Source organism: Maniola jurtina, chromosome 1 (genome assembly GCF_905333055.1).
Source record: "Maniola jurtina chromosome 1, ilManJurt1.1, whole genome shotgun sequence".
In the NCBI taxonomy this organism is placed as follows: Eukaryota; Metazoa; Arthropoda; class Insecta; order Lepidoptera; family Nymphalidae; genus Maniola; species Maniola jurtina.
In genome coordinates, this window is record NC_060029.1 from 4570099 (window position 1) to 4589804 (window position 19706).

Consider the following 19706-nt stretch of genomic DNA (forward strand, 5'->3'; position numbering starts at 1 on the left):
CTTGCAGTAAGCCGAAGAAATATACTGTGTTTGAAAAGTTCCTATTTTAATATCTAATAAAAACTTACTTATCAATTATTATTCTGTCGTTTACTTTATCTCACCAATCCCTAACATTGCAGGTGCATTTTCGGTTGTATACAAACCAAACTACACTAAATTGACTGGTTTAAAAGTAATGCTATCCTTTTCCACAGGAACATTGTGATAAGGATGCACTAATTAGTTTTTGTAGAATTTTGTTCAACTGAATTAGCATATCAACTTATTACTTTTTAAATCTAAGGATAAGTGACTCACCTACTTATGAGTAAGCATAAAAAACAAAATCATAAAGGTATTAAATAATATTTATTATTCCAGAAGTAACTAGGTATTCACTTGCCTTGCCTGCCGTGTCTCGTAGAAACTATACTTTTTTACCCGACCTGGAACCAAACAAAAAATAGTTGTGAACATTTAAGCGGATGAAAAAGTACCAATACAATAAGGAGTAGTAATATAAACGCAGTTCCTTGCGTTGATTGAAAAGACAATTATACAAAAAATGTGAACCTGAAACAACCATACTAAAAATGTTCTGGAACTGAAGATTCTATAAAGAATTGCCTAGAGCTGATAATATGGAGATTTTGGGAAAAAGTCTGGACGTGTCTATTGTCTAGGGCATAAGATTAACCTATGTACCGAATTTAAGGGTTTTGAGGGAGAAACCAGAGCTGATATGGACTTTTTTCCGCTTTTGAGGGGTTGAATTTTAAAAAGCGTTTTCTTAGTAGGTAAGTAGGTAAACAAAGTGCTTTCTCAGGACATACTCGTACTTAGGGCAAAGCATGTCCCGAAATTCAAGGAGTAACAAAAAGTTGTAATACCTAATATTTTCTACCTAATTCTTAAAGCCCTCCTTGAGCATAATATAACGATTGATAAAATGTGGTTTCATAATGTCCTTCTGTGGCCTTTGAGAACGTGACATTTAGTGCACTTTCAAAAGTATTTGAAAAAACAGTTTAATAATAATTTTATAATGTCAAGTAACTACGTCACCGTGAAACGTGCAGCCAGAACATTCGAGAAGAGACGAGATTACGAGCGCGGATTGTAGGTATTTTCGTCTGTTTGGAGGTGTTTGTCCGAGACGAAGGGCCGAAGAAGACGTTAATCGGTCGAGAAGTCGAGAAGAAAGCGAGTCTACTACCGGCTATGGAATTGCACTGTATTCTGTAGATTTGAACAAGTCTTTAATATACTTAACCTCAAACGTAAAAGTCGCACTTCAACTGTTTTAGGTACATTTTTTCTCTCTCAACAAGACGACAATTTACCTTGTAAACTACGGATCTACATTTTGGGTGGGATTCAGAAGTCTATCAACTGTAAAAACTAAAGCAATTGTAGACACGTGTAAGATGGCCATTGGTAGGTGCTTACGAAATAATTAGGTACGAATTTAATGATTTGGATGAAGTTTTTCATGACAAAATTCGCGAAAATATCTACATCGTGTTATCGTACTTCGCTTTTAAGAGGATAGTCTAGTTGTACCTAAATATTTCGTTTTGTTCATAGTCCAGTAGGCATTTGCCTACATTTTATTCTTGAAATATTGTTTCGGGTGATAACGTTATTAGGACCCCAAACGTTTACAAAATTAGACAATTTTGGTCTCACTAGATTTAGTACACCTTAATCTAGGCTCGTACGTTTTTTTAGTGTTTTAGTTTAGTTAGTTTAATTATTAATTAGTTACAAAAAAACATACTTAAGAAAAATTTTAGGTCAAAAATATGGATATTTAGATTCTAGTTACTTTTAACATAAGCAACATTTCTTTAAAATTAAAACCTACGAGCATACTTCTCCATTATATCTACAACTTTTCTAAAAACTAGGTATGAAAATTGAAAATTGGACTACGTTTACAGGGCGAAAAACGTTATCGCTTTTTGTATGAAAATTTACAACTAGACGACCCTCTTAAGAATGGTCTGAATTTTTGATAACCCTTTGGCCAACGAATTTAAGAGATTTATAGCCTTAGTTACCACTAATTTATTTACTAAATGAAGTAATATTAGATAAATAATCAAAGAGTTCATTCGCCGACCTGTAGTTATATAAGGGCGCGCTTACACAAAAATCAAAAAATTGAAGATTTCAAGAGCTAGTTTACCATTATAGGAAAAACTTCCACATAATTGAATACATGTTTAAAAAAATAAACCAATTTTTCGTATTGACATTTAATGTATCATATTGAAAAAGTCTATTATGTTCATTGCATAGCTACGTATTGCAATTTGGAGTGATGTTTATTATTATTTTTATGTTAGATCAAATAAATGGATTGTTACCAAAACTATATAAATAGATTCTTTAAATCACATACATTTTTGAATGAAATTATGCTTCATTCAATATAAAAAATCGTGTTTAACTAGCCATATAATTTGTAAAAATTGACAACAGTCCTTTTTTTACCCATTAATGTGATTAAAATTCCATATTCTAGTATCCATATTTCTAATATTTAAGATTTTTTTTCCAGTAAATCAGATGATATCTAATGACAGATTTAGGGCTTCAAAGTTGAGTCTGTTATTTTTTTCATTAAAGTTAGGTGCGGGAGATTGGTCACTACAAAATAACTAAAATAGTTTTTGTAAAAATGTTACATTAAATGTCAATACGAAAGATTATTTTATTTCAAACATGTATTCAATTATGTGGAAGTCTTGCCTATGATGGTTAATTTGGAGCTCAAAATCTTACATTTTTTGGTTTTAGTGTAAGCGGGCCCTTAAGTAAGAACCTATACTTGAAAAAGATTGGAACAAGGTTGACGTTTTAATTTCTTAAATAAATAATATTTTTATGATAGCTATTTTGACTCGTGAAACTATTAAATGATACTACCTAACGAATTAATAAAAAACTAAAGTAGACGTAAATTAACTTAATCAAGCAGTTAACATGTCGACACCTACCTGCTATCAAAAAAACCGATAAATTACCGGGTATGCAACATCATCAATCATTCAATTAAATTAAAAAACAACAGTCAAAGATAATAATAATTCAGCTCATTAACTCTTATCATGAAAGTTTGTCTCAATTTTAGTAAGAATTTTCAATTTTACTCCACCGTAATAATGAGGCAGTTTCGAAATAAAAGAAACATTATCAGTGTTTTACTTAAATTAACAAGTCGTAATTGAATAATTAAAAAACACGATTGCCCTGCTGAAAAACCAAAAAAAATATCTGTCAAGTGCAAAGATATGTGTCAAGTGCAATTCGGAATACGAAGGGTTCCCTACCAACTACCAACGTACAAGAAATACCACTTTTAATATTAAATTAATTTTCATGACGGCCATTATGAAATTTTTATTATTTGTTGTTATAGCGGCAATAGAAATACCTACGCAATCTGAATTGCAATTTATTACATCTTAACAAGAGTCACTATTTGCTTTAAACGTCTGTGGAGTGAGCCTTCTTTACCTGGAAGGCACTTTTAAGTATTTTGTGATAGTACCTACAGAAGGATCACTCCGGAATGACATCCAAATAAATAGCGACTCTTGTTACCACGCAATAAAGTGCAATTCAGTTCGCACAAAGTTACGTGTCTCAACTCTACTAAAACATCTACCTCTCTATCCTCGTATCTATTATTATATCAAAAGCGAAAATAGTCATGGAAGTGCCATCAAAGGGGCTTACCACCGCGCCGTAGATAAACTTTGATAGTTCTAATAAGTTAAATGATTTTCTGAAGTGGTGATAGTAAAAAGAATACCCGGCTGAGTTTTTTGTTGGCTCTTCTCAGACCAGGGCGCGTTTGGAACCCTAGTAGCTTTAGTTTTAGGTTTACGTAATTAATTATCACCACTTACAAATCTAACAATTCTGACCGTCAAAAGGAGTAAAATAGAATAGTATTTTGAATAAATGATTTGAGTTTGGATCATATGACAAGTGAGCCCAGCTGGATAAAGCTTTAAATAGGACTAGCTGATACCCGCAACTTCGTTCGATGTAGGTTTTTTAAAATTCCCATGGGAACTCTTTGATTTTCCGGGATAAAAAGTAGCCTATGTGCTAATCCAGGGTATAATCTATCTCCATTCTAAATTTCAGCCCAATCCGTCCAGTAGTTTTTGCGTGAAGGAGTAACAAACATACACACACACACACACACATACAAACTTTCTCCTTTATAATATTAGTGTGATAGTACTTACAAATGCTTGTAATTGAAGACATTGGTAGTCCGGCTGAAGTACTTCAGGTAGAGGAGTAACGCGATGAACAAGAGCACAGCGGTTACTTGCATCGTCCACTCACTCGGCAGTTCACATTTTGTAACTTTCAGCTCATCTGGACTTACTGTTACCTAAAAATAATTGGGATAATTGGGATAACTGTACTTATCTCAACTTACTTACTGTCTAAGTAGACAAGAATAAAATAAGTATTTTACTGTGTTGTATTAGATATTTACTAGCAATAAAACCTTAGTACCAAGTTACCTAGCTAGAGTATGCTTAGCATGAGATTTCACACTCACCATTGTTGATAGAATTCAAGAGATTTCGAAACAAAATAACATCAGAGTAAAATGGACCGAAAAGATCTTGATTTAAAGTAAAAATTCGCCGCCACTTTTACTTACCGTCAATTTTAATTTCGCAAAGTTGCCGCTTGGAGCACTAGCTTTAGATGTATGGCTGTTAAGGTCCATTTTGCTTTAACGCCGAAGTGCTTCGACTCTCGAATTCCATCAACGTCGTTACTCTTATACTAAGCCTACTGTTGTGGATAGGTGTACTGAGGATAGTCACTTTTTACGTAATTACGTAAAAAGATTGAAATAAGAAGTATTATAATTGGTATTACAATTGGGGGGATTTCAGAGAAACGAAGGGAGTTAGTTGGGAATTATGCATTCTTTAGAGATCTACTTACCAAGTAATATTTAGGATCCAGCCTATTTCTCCACGAAAAGGACGGAACCGTGTATTCGATAAATTCAATTTTGTGATTCGGTGTAGGTACGAAGCTGTGTCGCACCAAACAACTGTGATGCGTATGCGCACCGAAAACCGTCCGCGGGCGCAAGCTCTCCACTAAATATTCTGTCGACTCTTTGGAGAGGCAGTCCCATCGTTCCTCGAACAAATTGTTTCTCACGGACGGAGGTGCTGCATCTGGTTCCGTACAGATGCGGTCGGACTCTCTGTATAATGGATAATGCTGCAAGAAAGAATCATCTTTTACAAACTACTCGTACATCTGTCACATAGTGTACACGTTACAAGTTATATGTAAATGCTACTTCAGCGGTTTGACTGAAGGTCTTAAATCATCAGAACATTATTCTGTGAAATTATATACTGTACTAATTCGGGAAATCTGTATTTTTATACATTTACATAACCCTAGGTATCGTGTCGAGTATGCTTTAAAGCTTAATATACCTATATATTATACCTGCATCACTATGGGTCGGCTGTAAAGTTGCAACTTTGTTTTGCCTTTGCACAGAGCAGATCCACTGCTGCATTTTAAAATATCTGTAAGTGAACAAAAATATTTTTGATTCTAATCTCGAGTGTGAACCATTTCAAAAGGACTTTTATTCAATAATTTGCCTATTGAGCCTCAATAGCTCAACCGGTAAAGGAGTGGACTGAAAACCGAAAGGTCGACGGTTCAAATCCCGCCTGTTGCACTATTGTCGTACCTACTCCTAGCACAAGCCTGACGCTTAGTTGGAGAGGAAAGGGGAATATTAGTCATTTAACATGGCTAATATTCTTTATTAAAAAAAAAAATGTACTATTAGGCGAAAACGAAGTCAAGGCCTAAGTTGCCAATTTGGCTGAAATCCTGAATTGAGATAGCCTGAATTAGCACAGCTACTTTTTATCCCGCAAAATCAAAAAATTCCCACAGAATAATTCTTAAAAAACCTATATCCCCACGGACGAAGTTGCAGACATAGATGCCATGCCAAGTTATTAAATAAAAAACAATTTTTCTAACCAGAAATCCTGTCTATTTCTGCAACCGCCCGAGAGCATAATGAGCATCCATCGCCTTCCATAGCCATGGAATTAATCAAAACGAAGTGGTTCCCGCGTATGCTTACAAGCCGAACGGGCGGCGCGTTCAATTTACTCTCAAATCTATTCGCTAGATGCGGCGTTATCCTGTGCAAATATAATACGTATAAGTAGGTACAAGTAACTTCTTAGACAAAATCATACTAATATTATAAAGGCGAAAGTTTGTGTGTATGTTTGTTACTCTTTCAAGCAAAAACTGCTGGACGGATTTGGATGAAATTTTGAATGGAAATAGCTTATACTCTGACTTAACACACACAGATTAAAAACCTATATCCACGCGGACGAAGTCTCGGGTAGTAGGAAATAAAATAGATCGTCCGCTCAATACAGGCGCAATCACACATCAACTTTTATGACGGCGAGCTCAACTTATTCAGCTCAGTTGGCAATTCGCTGACTTAAGGTGATAGGCTTATAGGCTTTTAAAAAAATATTATAAATGTTGGATCTTACCTAATATTACCTACAATAACTAGCTAACTATCAATAAATAGCTCCAAAGATATGATTAATAAACTACTGAGCGCATGTTACTGACTGCAACTACAAAATTACTTAAGTTATAAGTATTTATGAAAAATATCACCCTTCAGAGGTCCAGCAATCCTGTATTTTCCTTTAAGTTTCTTACTTTTAAGTTTAATAAGTATTGTCAAATTAGTAAGTATTATAAATATAACTAAACATTATCAAATAAAATATAGTAGAAGTCTTACCTGTAATGAAACCCTATATCATGGTTTCCTACTACTGCATACATAGTAGTCCCATCAGGGACTTTGAAAAGATGATAAAATCTTTCGACATAGTCATTAAATTCAGTCTGAGAACACCATTTGCCCTCATCAAAGAGGTCACCTGCAAATGATAAAATCAATAATTTTTATTATTATTATATTTAGTTTTATAATTTATTATTTATAAGTATTAATTTATATATTATTTATATGTTTTATAATTTATCAAACCAAGGGTTTTCTCTTTATCTAATACCTACTAACTACTGAACGGATCGACCGATTTTGATACATGATATGCCATTAGATTTGTGTTGGTGATGCATGTCACTGCATATATAATTTTTTTTGAAAATCAAGATGGTGGATTTAATGCTTGGGTTTTCAAACCTTTTAAATTAAGTACTTGTTTTGAAAATTACAATCTATCTTACAACAATTATTATTTGCCATTGTTTCTATTAAATAAATTCTACAGATTTGGAATCTTGTATAAAGAGATCAGTCAATTTTTTAAAATATGCTATAAAGATGTGCCTGCCTAAAACAAAAACAGCTTCAGGTTGGTGCAAAGTTATGGCAGTCTGGAATGCCCTATGCATTTGCCACTCCCTCCGCCACTTGTCGAGCCAATGGCCATTGCGGGAGCCCAGCAGATGTGTGTCTGCGATTATCATTGCATAAACTGGCTCCATATCATTCGGTTTCCTTTTAGTTAGAGATGGCCATCCACACTACAAAAAAAAATGAAGAAAATTCTCAGTTTTGCCATTGCATCAACACTGTGTTAAGTAAAATAATTATGTTGTCACAGTTATTATTCAATTAATGAATACCTTAATGAAAGAGTTTCATAGAAGCAATTAGCTTTACATCAAGCAGCCACAGGGCAAGCTTATAAAAACATGACTTATATATTGTATAATATCTTAATATCTACATTTTGCAATCTTTTTTTTTTCTTTTTAAAAAGAGTAACTGCAGAGTTTCTTGCCCGCTCTTTTCAGTAGAATTTCTTGACACAGGTATCATTTACTTAACAGCATAAGTTGTCCATCATGAAATAAAAACATTTCATTTCATATTGTAATTTTATTTCTAATATTCTTGCAAATATTGGAAAAACTGTTGAGTGATTCTATGGCACTTTATCAGCTTGGCTGTTAGCCTTGGCATAACGATGGCAGCTAATCGCAGCCGACGCCTTCTTGAATGGTAAATACCTGTACTAGTGTACAAGTGCAAGTATTGACTTCAATTTAAAAGTTAATTCGTTGCTTAAAAATCACTCATGAAATCATCAACACACTGGGATTTAAACATATTTACCTGTATTTGGGTAACATAGTAAATGAGGTATTCACAGTACAAATAAATAAAAACAACACCTAAAATTAACTTCGAAAAAGTGTTGTTTATTATGGAGTAACGCCATCTCCTTGAAAATACTTCCATTTTATCACCATACTCGTTTTTATTTTATTAAAATAAGTTAGTAATGATTCGAATTTAATAGTAATTAATCGCACATAATTTAGCTAAAATCTCATTAGAAAGTAAAAACAAATTGATTGTTAATAGGTTGTTCATGTTATCACTGATTAATCTTATCACAATCACAATATTATGTCAAAATGCGACATTTTGTTTTTTTTCTCTCGTCTGGCTTTACAAAGATTAGCCAATGTCAAGTTTGTAGTTATTTACAAGTTAGGGAAATATAAGTATGAATTTCGTCTGTGCCGGCGCTCGCCGACATACGCGTGGCGCCCCTTTAGAGCGCTTCCCAGTCAGTTCCAGCACCAAAACACACCAGTGAAACACAAAAACCGGCCACTCTTAACAAAAAAAAAACACTCCAAAAAGGCATAACACGCGCGCCAGCAAACGCTACACAGACGAAGTCCGACATTTTGTTTATAAAATGACAATAATGTGTCACGAGTCACGATCGCAATCACTTCGATGCTTCGATTGGTTAACACTCGTTCACAAAGTACTCTGTGCATTCACAATTGGCCACAATACATCGTTACAACAAGAATTCAGCCAATCACAACCATTGCAAGCTTACAGATGGCACCGCTAACGACAGAGATGTAAAATACCAGGTGTTCAATTCTTCTGTGGTCATACCATTTTTTTTTTATTAATGAAAATATTACAATAAAACTTAAAGCTAGCCTTATCTAATTACTATACAAATCATACCCGCGTGGAATGGTGCCAAGAATACTGGCTGCATTTCCGCGTTGGACAGCCAGGCTGATCCGTTGCGCAAAAAATGAGCCAGCCCTTCTGTCACCCGATGACTAGGACTACCATACCATAGACTAGGACGTGAGGATGTGAGTCAAACTTTCAAAAAGTTGTCATTTGTCATTCTTTTTTTTTTTTTTCTTTGGTCTGGCTTTACACTGATTAGCCAATGTCAAGTGTGCAGTTATTTACAAGTTAGGAAAACTATATGTATAAGTATGGACTTCGTCTGTGCTGGCGCCCGCCGACATATACGCAGCGCCCCTTTAGAGCGCTTCTCAGTCAGTTCCTCGGTCAGTTCCACCACCAATAAACACCAGCGGGAGCTGCGGGACACAAAAACCGGCCACTTCTAACAAAAAAACACTCCAAAAAGTCACAACAGGCGCGCCAACAAACGCCACCACAGACAAAGTCCACTTGTCATCCTTGTCATGATTTGTCAATTGTCATATAAAATGTCGTCAACCTTTAAATTTGTTTTTGTTTGCTAATTAATACCCACATTATTGTTATTTGTTTTTATTTTTGTACCGTCTCCTATTAATTGCGCATCAAATGAATCCAAAATTATCTGCTTTTGTGTAATTTCGGATTAAATAAAATTTCAAAGATGACCGTGCACTGGAGTGAAGAGATTATGAAATGGGAATACAGGGAGTTGCAGGCCACAGCTATGTCTGTGGATTATTCGGGTAACAACGTGCTGCTGGCTGGCCGCAGGTGGCTCGCAATAAAACACATCGGCGTGGACGACGTTCCCACCGAAATCGTGAAGAAATACCCTCGACACAGCAAATACGATGCTGCAGGTGCAGAATGGTGTCAGACTTATCCTGGGCAAAAGCTCTGTGCGATTGCTGTGAGATTAATTTTTTTTTGTAATTTTTAAATGACTAGTTTTTATGGTAGGTACCTATTTGATCTTTGTTTATCCTAAAAATATAAATAATAAATTAGAAATATTAGATACTTATTCTAACGGTATGTTACTTTGAATGTTCTGAAGAGGATTTAAAATCAAAACTTTTTCATCATAGATTATATGGCTGCAGTACCTTCTACCTACTAAGCTCAGGTTTAGCTATGAGATTTCTGCTCCTACAACCTTTGATTAAATTTTATTTCAATCATAACAAACTAGTCTTTGTAAAAGCAAAAAATTTACACTTGCAGATTCAGTGCATACCAGTTCTATACTGATCTAAAAAACTTGATATACTTATCCTAGGCTCAAATTTTTTTGAAATTCATGGCAGCCATTTAATTAGCCTATGTTTTGAATAACAAGTAAAATCTGTTTACTATAACTAAAAAAATGCTCTAGAAAAAATAACATTGAATTTGTTTTGTATTCTAGAGCAATCAACATGTGGATGTGTATGAATGGAGGGCAGGCAATGACTTGATGTGTATATGCTCCTTGCGCGGTCACACCAGGGTTGTGAGCGACACTCACTTCCACAGACAAGACCACAATCTGATAGCAACATGCTCCATTGACACATTCACTTATCTGTGGGATTTGAGAGACACCAGGAAACCTGTGGTATCTTTATCTGCTGTAGGTAAGTGTTATAATTCCTTTAAAAACTTGAAAAATATAGATGAAAAGTAGCCTATATTATATATAGCCTCCAAGATTCAAGCTCTGTACCAAATACATGATATCCGTGGCTTAATTTATATGGATTTACATTTTATAAAACACTGTAGGAACTGATTTTCCAGAACAAAAAGTAGCCTATGCCCGTCTCCAGGATTCAAGCTATGGATCCTGAAGTGCCAAATTTTGTCACAATTGGTTAAACAGATGGGTCTTGAAAAGGTAACAGACATTTAAACAGACACTTTTACATAATTTTTGTTCAGAAGAATACTATTGAAAAAGGGTTGAACTTTTATAGTAACAGGTAGATTATGATGGCATACTTATATCATGAACTACTTTGTATTGTGTGTATGAAATACAAATACTAGTCATGACATAATACAGAATTAATTTTCAGCTGGAGCATCTCAAGTTCAGTGGAACAAAGTAGCATCTCACTTAGTTGCAACAGCACATGACGGTGATATAAAGATATGGGATTACCGTAAAAGTTCTTCCCCTCTCCACTATATTTCTGCTCACTTATGTAAAATACATGGTGTCGACTGGAGTCCACACCATGAGTACCAGCTAGTTACATCAAGTCACGATGGAAGCATTAAGTACTTTGATATCCATAGTGCTAGACGACCAGAGAATGTTATAATGACAAACTTTCCTGTGTGGAGAGCTATTTATACTCCATTTGGGAGTGGGCTACTTACTATTGGAGTAGGATGGGGAGGATTACCTAGAGTTGAACAAGCTGGTGTAATAGGCATTTGGATTGGTGGCACGTTAACTCACAGATTAGTTGGGCACACAGATACCGTTCAGACTATGGTATGGAGGCCTAACACACTACCTTCAAATTACCAGTTAGTAACATGGGGAAGGGATCAAACACTAAGGCTGTGGACAATGCATCCGTCTTTACTAAAAATGTGTTCACACTATCTACCTGATGACACGGAAAATGATGACAATAATAGTGATAGTAAGTGGAAAACTTCCTTAAGTTGTAACATGCAAGTTATTCTAAGTGGTAGTTGATATTAATATTAAGGGTTGTTCCCGTTGACTCACACTCCCATGAGTAACACTGTGACACAAAAGGAAAAGAAATTCTCTTGAGTCCTAGTTTGACACAAGAGGAAGTGTGACACAAAAGGAAGAGGAGGAGGATTATTTTTCTGATGAGTCACATTCAAGTCGTAAACACCATCGTCGATCAGCAGGTCCTTCACACATCTTGATTCCACTCCTAAAACGCAAACTTAAAAAAAATAACGCCCTAGCGCTATTTTATTTAGGATACAGAACTTTTAAACATACAGTTTTAGATCCATTATTTTAAATGTTCAATTGATAATTTTCAATATTTGAAATCTATCAACATTGTTGAGATGTGCAAACTCATAAATCGTACTAATAGTACCAAACATCCACTCCATTTTTCAACTTACGTGGTGTGCATGGCTTAATGAATGTAAACCAAGAATTTGTTTATCAATCCATGTCATTTTCAACAGACAGTTATGCATCAACTGCAAGCTCAACAAATGATCTTTCGGTGTGTGATTCCAAAGGGCAGGATATTCAAATGGTATGATATTTTTTCTTTTATTTCATACACAGAAAAAAGTACTGGACAGCTAGAGTCCGATGATATTTCGAGAAAATACGACCCGCAACAGCTATTTTTTTCCTCGACCCGTATTTTCCCGCTTTGCATGCCTGAGAGTTCTCCATAATGTTCTCAAAGTTGTATGAAGTCTGCTAATCTGCAACTGGCCAGTGTGAAAGACATGGCCAACCCTTCCCAATCTGAGAGGAAACCCATACTCAGTAGTGAGTCAGTAAGGAATTGATGATGATCAGTTTTCATACTAGTGCACAACCACTTCATGTTTCGCTTACAAAGTAGTAGAAACATCTGAAAAAAAAATTAAAATTTTCACCTCTTCACAGAATAAAATTGTGCACAAAACACCTACCTCAATAGATGAAGAATTTGAATCTATTCGTGAGATGGCTAACATTGAAGTGACTGATATGAATATTGAGACCAGAACTTGTCAGATACATTCAGAACGCAACGGTTACACTGCCAACCTTCAAGTGACCTTCCCGAGGAATGTTACGGAGCAGACTATACCCAAGTTCTCTTGGTTGTCCGGAACTAACGTAGATAGCGCAACCACCATTAAAATACTACAAGCTATTAACAGAACCGCGCACCGCAAGAAAAAAGAGGGTCATAGATGTTTGTTACATTGCTTGAAAACATTGGCGACATCTATAGATGAGGTATTTCCATTACCTAACTTGACTATGATAACTTTGCTTTTTTCTTATGACAATTTGGTTGTTTTACCCAACCTTCTGACCAGGATCATAGATTATGGCCAAATCAAAAACTTGCAAGGTTTTCACAAATCTGAAAAAAATACCTTCAAAAAGCTATGACCAGGATCATATTTTTTATCTATTTGAGAGAAATTCTAAGAATCGTCCAGAATTGCAATCAAACCTGACCGGGATTCAGGAACTGATTGATCAAAACTACTTTTTGTGTGTATAAGAGATTTTCAAGATATTTAAGAAATTGCCCAAAATACCAGTAAATTCGAAAAGAAAAATTGATAATAATTACCGAATTGCTAATTTGGACTCAACTTCTTAACTTGCCTAAATAATAAGAACCTTATTGCTTAGATTCCTGTAAAATCCAGCGACGATTCAGATTCGATGAAATCAAGCCAAAGAAGTCAATCGGAGAGCGAAAACGCCGGCGATTCCTGCATACCATTCCCCAGAACTTGCGGTGCCAAGTGGTGTGGAGTTAGCACGTTAGTAGTCTTCAACCGGCCCGCAAACGCGAGACGGTTATCCTTGAAGCACGAAGCCGGCACCCCGCGGTCGATGTCGTCTTTGTCTCTGACTCCGGCGCTATTCGGAGGGGGATATACTTCGGTGTCGCCCCACGCGACTACTACGCCGTCGCCCACTAACGCATCTGGGTTCCCTCAACTGCATCACAGGCATGCGTCGAATTCTATTACGACTTTCTACTTCCAAGATCGATGGGTATGTAACCTTTGAACACATTTTTTTCTCTTAATATTCGGATTGCAATACTCTTGAAATAATGTACATATTTATGTATTTGGCTAAGACTTCCTTTCCATAGCACAGGGAATCGTAGTTTGAGAGCCAGGAACATTGCCAGGTGTGCCAGTGAAACCATGGCTTGCTTATTTGTTAGATAATTTTTATCACATTATGGTGGATTCATTTTCTAAGTATCTGGATTTTCAAAGTCCAGAAAAAATTGGAGTGACGGAAACTCGGAGTCGTAAGAAGCCACAGTTGGCGATCACAGTTCTATAATATGTAGCAACTCCCGTAAGATTCTATTATAAAATTCATTATCAGCAACCGAAAATCGTATCTTATTATTGCCTGTACTTTACTATGGTATGTGTTGAAAGCGCAGAGTAGGCGGGCAAATAAGAATATAGCAAGAAACAGTTAAAATTATTTTGCTATAATGATAACCAACAGAAACCACCACCACCACTCTCAAGTGGAGAGTAGTGGAAAAGTCTTGTGTGGTGGTGCATGTGAGTGGTGGTGGCAGTGCTTGCTTGGGAGCTTGGCTTTATTGCTTGGTTGGGGAGGTAAGTGGTGCTTAGCTTGTAACTGCATGTTTGACCATACAGATTTTTTCTGTTGGCGGATTATAGCAAAATAATTTTAACTGTTTCTTGCTAAACATGAACTTCCGCAAAGTAACGCCTGATTCTATCCAATAAATAAGAATATGATTTTGTGTACAGAAAGCGCAGAGCCGGCGAGCAGATATGAGTTCTTTATGTGCAGAAAGCGCAAAGCCGGCGAGCAGGCAGCATGCGCAGTCGCGGCAGTATCTCGGGCTGCACGCCGCCGCGCGTGGTGCTGTACGCCGCGGCCAGCCTCTTCCCGCTCAACAGGACGCTGGCCGAAAAATACTGCATAAATGCTGATAACCCTGTTGGTAAGTTTAGTTACAAAGCTCAGAACCGGCAGGCTGCATGCGCAGTCGTGGCAGTAGGTATATCGGGCTGTAAAGCAGGAATTTACGTATTGATGGTAAAAAAAATAATGACATTTTATTACATGTACATGCGAGTGTGACAAAGGACAAAGTATACTGTTGTGAACTTAGATGATTTACCTATACTCAAGTGCTTTTCCCGAAAGTAAGACCTGATTTACTTAAGACTGGGCCCGTGCAGTTTTCTTATTATTTTTTCAAATTATAGGCTTGCGCTTGACAACAATCATGCTCAAAAAATCAATGATAAGATCTATCAGCTTAATCGTTCTTCTTTGACATAGATATGTGCGAAAAGAATGCCAAAGTAGCGTCAGAAGAAGGCGAAGGAGAGCTGTCCCACGCGTGGGGTCTGGCCGCGTTGGCCGCACGCTCGCTGGTGGCGCGGCCGAGCGAGCACCTCATGTCCAGTGAAGAAAGCATGGGCTGGGCCGGCCATCCGCTCTGCTGCCACCTTGTACAAGCTCTGTAAGTCTTACTCTTCTACTACCCAACGTATACAGCCTTTCGTTCTTTCAGCCTTAGCGCGAAGGTACTTACTTAGAAATTGCTGCCGTTTTTGAAAGATGCACCTTTACGCGTTGGGTTAGTTAAGTTAATGACGTGGTGGGTTTGATACCTGAAGTTGACTGGGATCATCCACTCTTCTACAATATTCAATATCAAATACAAATACAATGGTTGGACACTATTGAACAAGCAACTTGACAGACGAACTCTATTTTAAACAGCATCATAACTTACTACAAAGTGTGGCTGGCCTGCAGTTATATTAACCAAAGATAATTTTATGACGTTTTAAACGTGACCATGATAGATAATTTTGTATTCTTCCAGAATATCACATTACGCAAAATCATCGGATCTGCAAATGGCGGCCATGTTAACCTGTGCGTTTTCCGTCTTCAACGACGCAAGCAACTCTAGCTCACAATCTATCATTAGTACATCCAGTTATGTAAGTATAATAATTAAAAATTTATGTTCCTTTTTTCCTTTGAATCTCATTAAAACCTGCTTCCTTTGAATTGAATCATTTGATTTATACCAACAAACTAGTGAGCAATAAGTTCAAGTGACAAAGATTGATAAACTAGATAGTTAATGCATAGGATTAGATGAAATGAACGTTGGATTCATCTGTTCTTTAAACTCTGCACCATCACCAATGATATTATGCTTCTGCAGACTTTCAACTTGGCAGAATTTCATCACAATCCATAGATTCGTTTTTCATACAGCGATATGTGTCTACAATATAGCTTTTACCTTGAAACGCTGTATCAAAGTGCATTCACCTTACCTTACTTGTTAGAAATAAAGACCCGTTCTTTTTTCTAGGGAAACGGTAACAACACATCACCGTACAACACAATAACTCAATACAGTGAAATCAGCGCTGACGGTTGGACCCTCCCCGTCATACTCCGCAGCAACTCTTGTTCCGAGGCGGAGAACCTAAACACTGAATACAGCGTCACCAAGTCCGAGCCATCGTCCGCGTGCGTTATAGACGAGGCGACCGTACATCTCTACCACTGCTTTAAGCGAGCCTACGCGGATGTGTTGCACCGGTGGCAGCTTCTGTATAAAAGGACTGAGGTAATCCCATACATAACTCTTGTTCAGAAGCCGAAAACCTAAACACTGAATACAGCGTCACTAACTCACAAAGTCCGAACCATCGTAAACGACAGTGGCGAAAGGTCCATGTAACCCGATTCCCATCGGCTTCCCTTTAAGAATTGGCATATTATGTACGCACTTACTACTTAGTGACAAATGTACGGCAAAAGTTCGATTATCATGCAGGCTACCAAAGTAAATGATACTACCGTACTGTGTACGTTTATTTGACGCCTAAAAATTTATAACAGTGTCAGGGAAAATTATCATCAATAGAAAAAAGCTTCGATAACCCGTAAACATACCGGCTTGCTGCTTAGCATTCCATCTCTTTCATTTCCCTAGGAAGCGAGCAAAGTCTGTCTCGCTCTGCGGTGGCCAATATGGAACCACCAATTAAATGTGGCCCCGGAACGAATACGAATTCGCCTCTCTGACAGGTCAGATAAATATGGTTCATAAGCCGATGCAAACCGGCTTATCGTACCTTAAAATTAAATATTTTATTTACACTGCTATTTTAACAGGTACCTGCTACATACTACTTTTCTGTTTTTAAGGGTGATTTAATACAATCGTTTACCTACGTGAAACATACATGCGTGCTTGAATTTAAAGTTTAGTGATTGTTTGATTTTGATAATATAACAAATTGAAGTTAGCGATTTTTAATAACTAATAAGTGTAAGTTAACGGTAATTTAGTTTCAGTTTGTTTAGTGTATGTGTTAAACTAAAGACTAAAATTGTTATAGTTTTCAATTCCATATGGGTTAAGGGTGTATTTAATAAAGCAAGCAAGGATGTATATCACAGCTATATTAAAAGTTTTTTTTTCAAAGCGACCGAGGTTTTCAAAATATCAGTGCTTTTTTTTTTTTTCTTTAAATCTGGCTTTACTCTGATTAGCCAATGTCAAGTTTGTAGTTATTTTCAAGTTATTGAATCTATACAAGTATCGACTCCGTCTGCGCCGGCGCCCGCCGACATACGCGCGGCGCCCCTTTAGAGCGTTTCTCAGTCAGTTCCACCACCAAAAAACACCAACTAACACAAAAACCATCCACTCTTAACAAAATAAAACACTCCAAACAAGCATAGCACGCGCGCCAGCAAACGCCATCACAGACGAAGTCCCAGTGCTTTTTATATTGTTAATGGTAAAATTGGGTCTTTAATCACCATAGAAACATCAGTGACGGCGGTGCTGATATTCTGTTAGGTTAGAACTTTTTTTGCTCCGGCTTCCCTTTTTCAGATCTGCACCCTTCGCCACTGGTAAACGATATTATTATTTTTGAAGTAGCTTATGCTCGCGACTACACAAATTTAAAACCACTATATTACCCACTTAAATTTGGTGATATTTTCAAAAATCCTTTCGCGGATATCTACATCATAATACCAATTTACATGTCAAGTTTCAGCCCGATCTGTCCAGTAGTTTGAGCTGTGCGTTGATAGATCAGTCAATCGGTCAGTTTTAATCATATGTATTTAAAAGATACAAGATAATGTACATGAGATGTTTACATTGGTCCTAATGAGTAGTCTGGAATGCTCGTAGGTTTCGATACTGTGGAGAATCACGATGACGATGATGTGTGTTAAGCGAACGTTATGCAGATTCTCAGGTGTCCAATTCCACATTCAGTGAAAATTCGGTGATTTGGTTTGCTTGATAAAATATATAACCGAAATATATTTCCTATCAGGTAATGAAGCTAGTTCGATGTAAGTTCGAGTCGACGTCTTTGGGCGACGGTGTGGGCGAGGCCGCGTGGGAGTGCGCGTGGTGCGCGCGCACGGTGCGCGGCGCGGCGTGCACGTCGTGCCGCAAACTTGCGCTGCGCTGCGCGGTGTGTGGCCGCGGCGTGCGCGGTCTTGCTGTGGCCTGCGCACTTTGCTCCCACGCTGCGCACGCGCAACACATGATCGCGTGGTGAGTACTTACATAAAATTATCTATTAGATAATGAAGCTAGTCCGATGCTGATTCGAGTCGACGTCATCGAGCGAGGGTGCGGCCGATTTGGCGTGAGAGCAGTGGCGTGCATATGGTTTGAAGCCAGGGTAGGCATTAATTACATGATACATATAAGTAGGTAGCAACCTGATTACTGGCGCGTTGTAATGAAAAATATACAACTGAGTAAGCTGTGTCTCTATGACCTGCACGCCACTGCGTGAGAGTGGGCGGCGTAAAGTGCACTCCCACGCTGCGCATGTGAAATACTTGATCTTCTGTGATTACTTTGACTATCAGAATAATATAATTTGACTTAATTTTAACACACCATATAGAAAAGTACTGCCTTCATTTCGAATGCGTAAGATTGATATAAAAAGTTAAATAATGGTAAACGTTCGCGCTTTCGGTTGCTAACACCCGTATTCACAAACGTTATGTGAATGTGGCCCTAGTATTGAAGTATTTATAACTTAAGAAACCATTTCAGGTTCGCTCTCCACGACACCTGCCCTGCTGGATGTGGTTGCAAATGTATCATAGAAGGAAACTCACTGTGGAAAGGAGTCAAGTACGTTTGAGAGTAAATAGTAAGCCGATGCAATGAATAGAGCTTTTCGAAACAAGCATTTTGTCGCTTTTAAATGTGATCTTAAAATATTGTAAGACATTTAGAATAATTCTATTTTGATTTTAATATATACTTATTGATTAGTTTTAAGGATAAAGACTGCCGCTTTTATACCAACGGATAGATTCAGTAATAAGTAAATGAAAACACATTCAAACATTTCATGGAGCTTTATTTAACAAACTTCCTTAAAACATTTTAATTAAACAAAATCAACAGTGCATTTGAATATCATAGTTTGTGAGTAAAAATTATGAACTCTAAGCTAAGGTACACTAACCTAAATGAGTCACCTCAGTCTCGTCGAAGCATTTATGGAACCACCTTTGATGAAAAATTACAAGATGAGCTTACGTACATTAAGGTATCCGCGAAAATATCCACTCAACCACTAACCTAAATGACACAAATACTTTTGTCATTTAGATTAGTGGTACGCATCGATGGTGGTACGTATGTCAATTACGTACTTCACTGACCTTTCTTTTAACAAAGGTGATATACTTTATTTAAAGGAAACCTCTCGTTTTATAGGCTGTTAAGATTTAATAAGTTTTTCAGGGGCTTGACAACGTTATCTTGACTATATGGGTTATTGTTTTTTCGTTCTGACTAAATTGCCGATCGCTGATGCTAAAATCATCGTGTCTACCCTT

The 19706-nt window shown here is 37.0% G+C and overlaps 2 protein-coding genes across 2 annotated transcripts; one reads left to right on the plus strand and one right to left on the minus strand.

The window, feature by feature from the left end:
- Positions 1-332: 332 nt before the first annotated feature.
- On the minus strand, positions 333-8527 carry LOC123881252 (metallophosphoesterase 1). The gene is made up of 8 exons (XM_045929971.1): positions 8207-8527; positions 7419-7611; positions 6857-6998; positions 6055-6221; positions 5500-5582; positions 4975-5262; positions 4251-4402; positions 333-428 (listed from the first exon to the last, which is right to left on the minus strand). The coding sequence occupies exons 1-8, from the start codon at positions 8330-8332 to the stop codon at positions 410-412; spliced, it is 1170 nt and encodes a 389-aa protein (XP_045785927.1). The 5' UTR covers positions 8333-8527; the 3' UTR covers positions 333-409.
- Positions 8528-9582: 1055 nt separating this feature from the next.
- On the plus strand, positions 9583-19209 carry LOC123880903 (GATOR complex protein WDR59). Its single transcript, XM_045929300.1, has 12 exons — positions 9583-9998; positions 10497-10704; positions 11146-11724; positions 12260-12333; positions 12699-13037; positions 13446-13817; positions 14613-14766; positions 15111-15294; positions 15664-15784; positions 16168-16428; positions 18167-18393; positions 18910-19209. Exons 1-12 carry the CDS (start codon positions 9750-9752, stop codon positions 18998-19000), a joined length of 2859 nt encoding a protein of 952 aa, XP_045785256.1. The 5' UTR covers positions 9583-9749; the 3' UTR covers positions 19001-19209.
- The last annotated feature ends 497 nt before the right edge of the window (positions 19210-19706 follow it).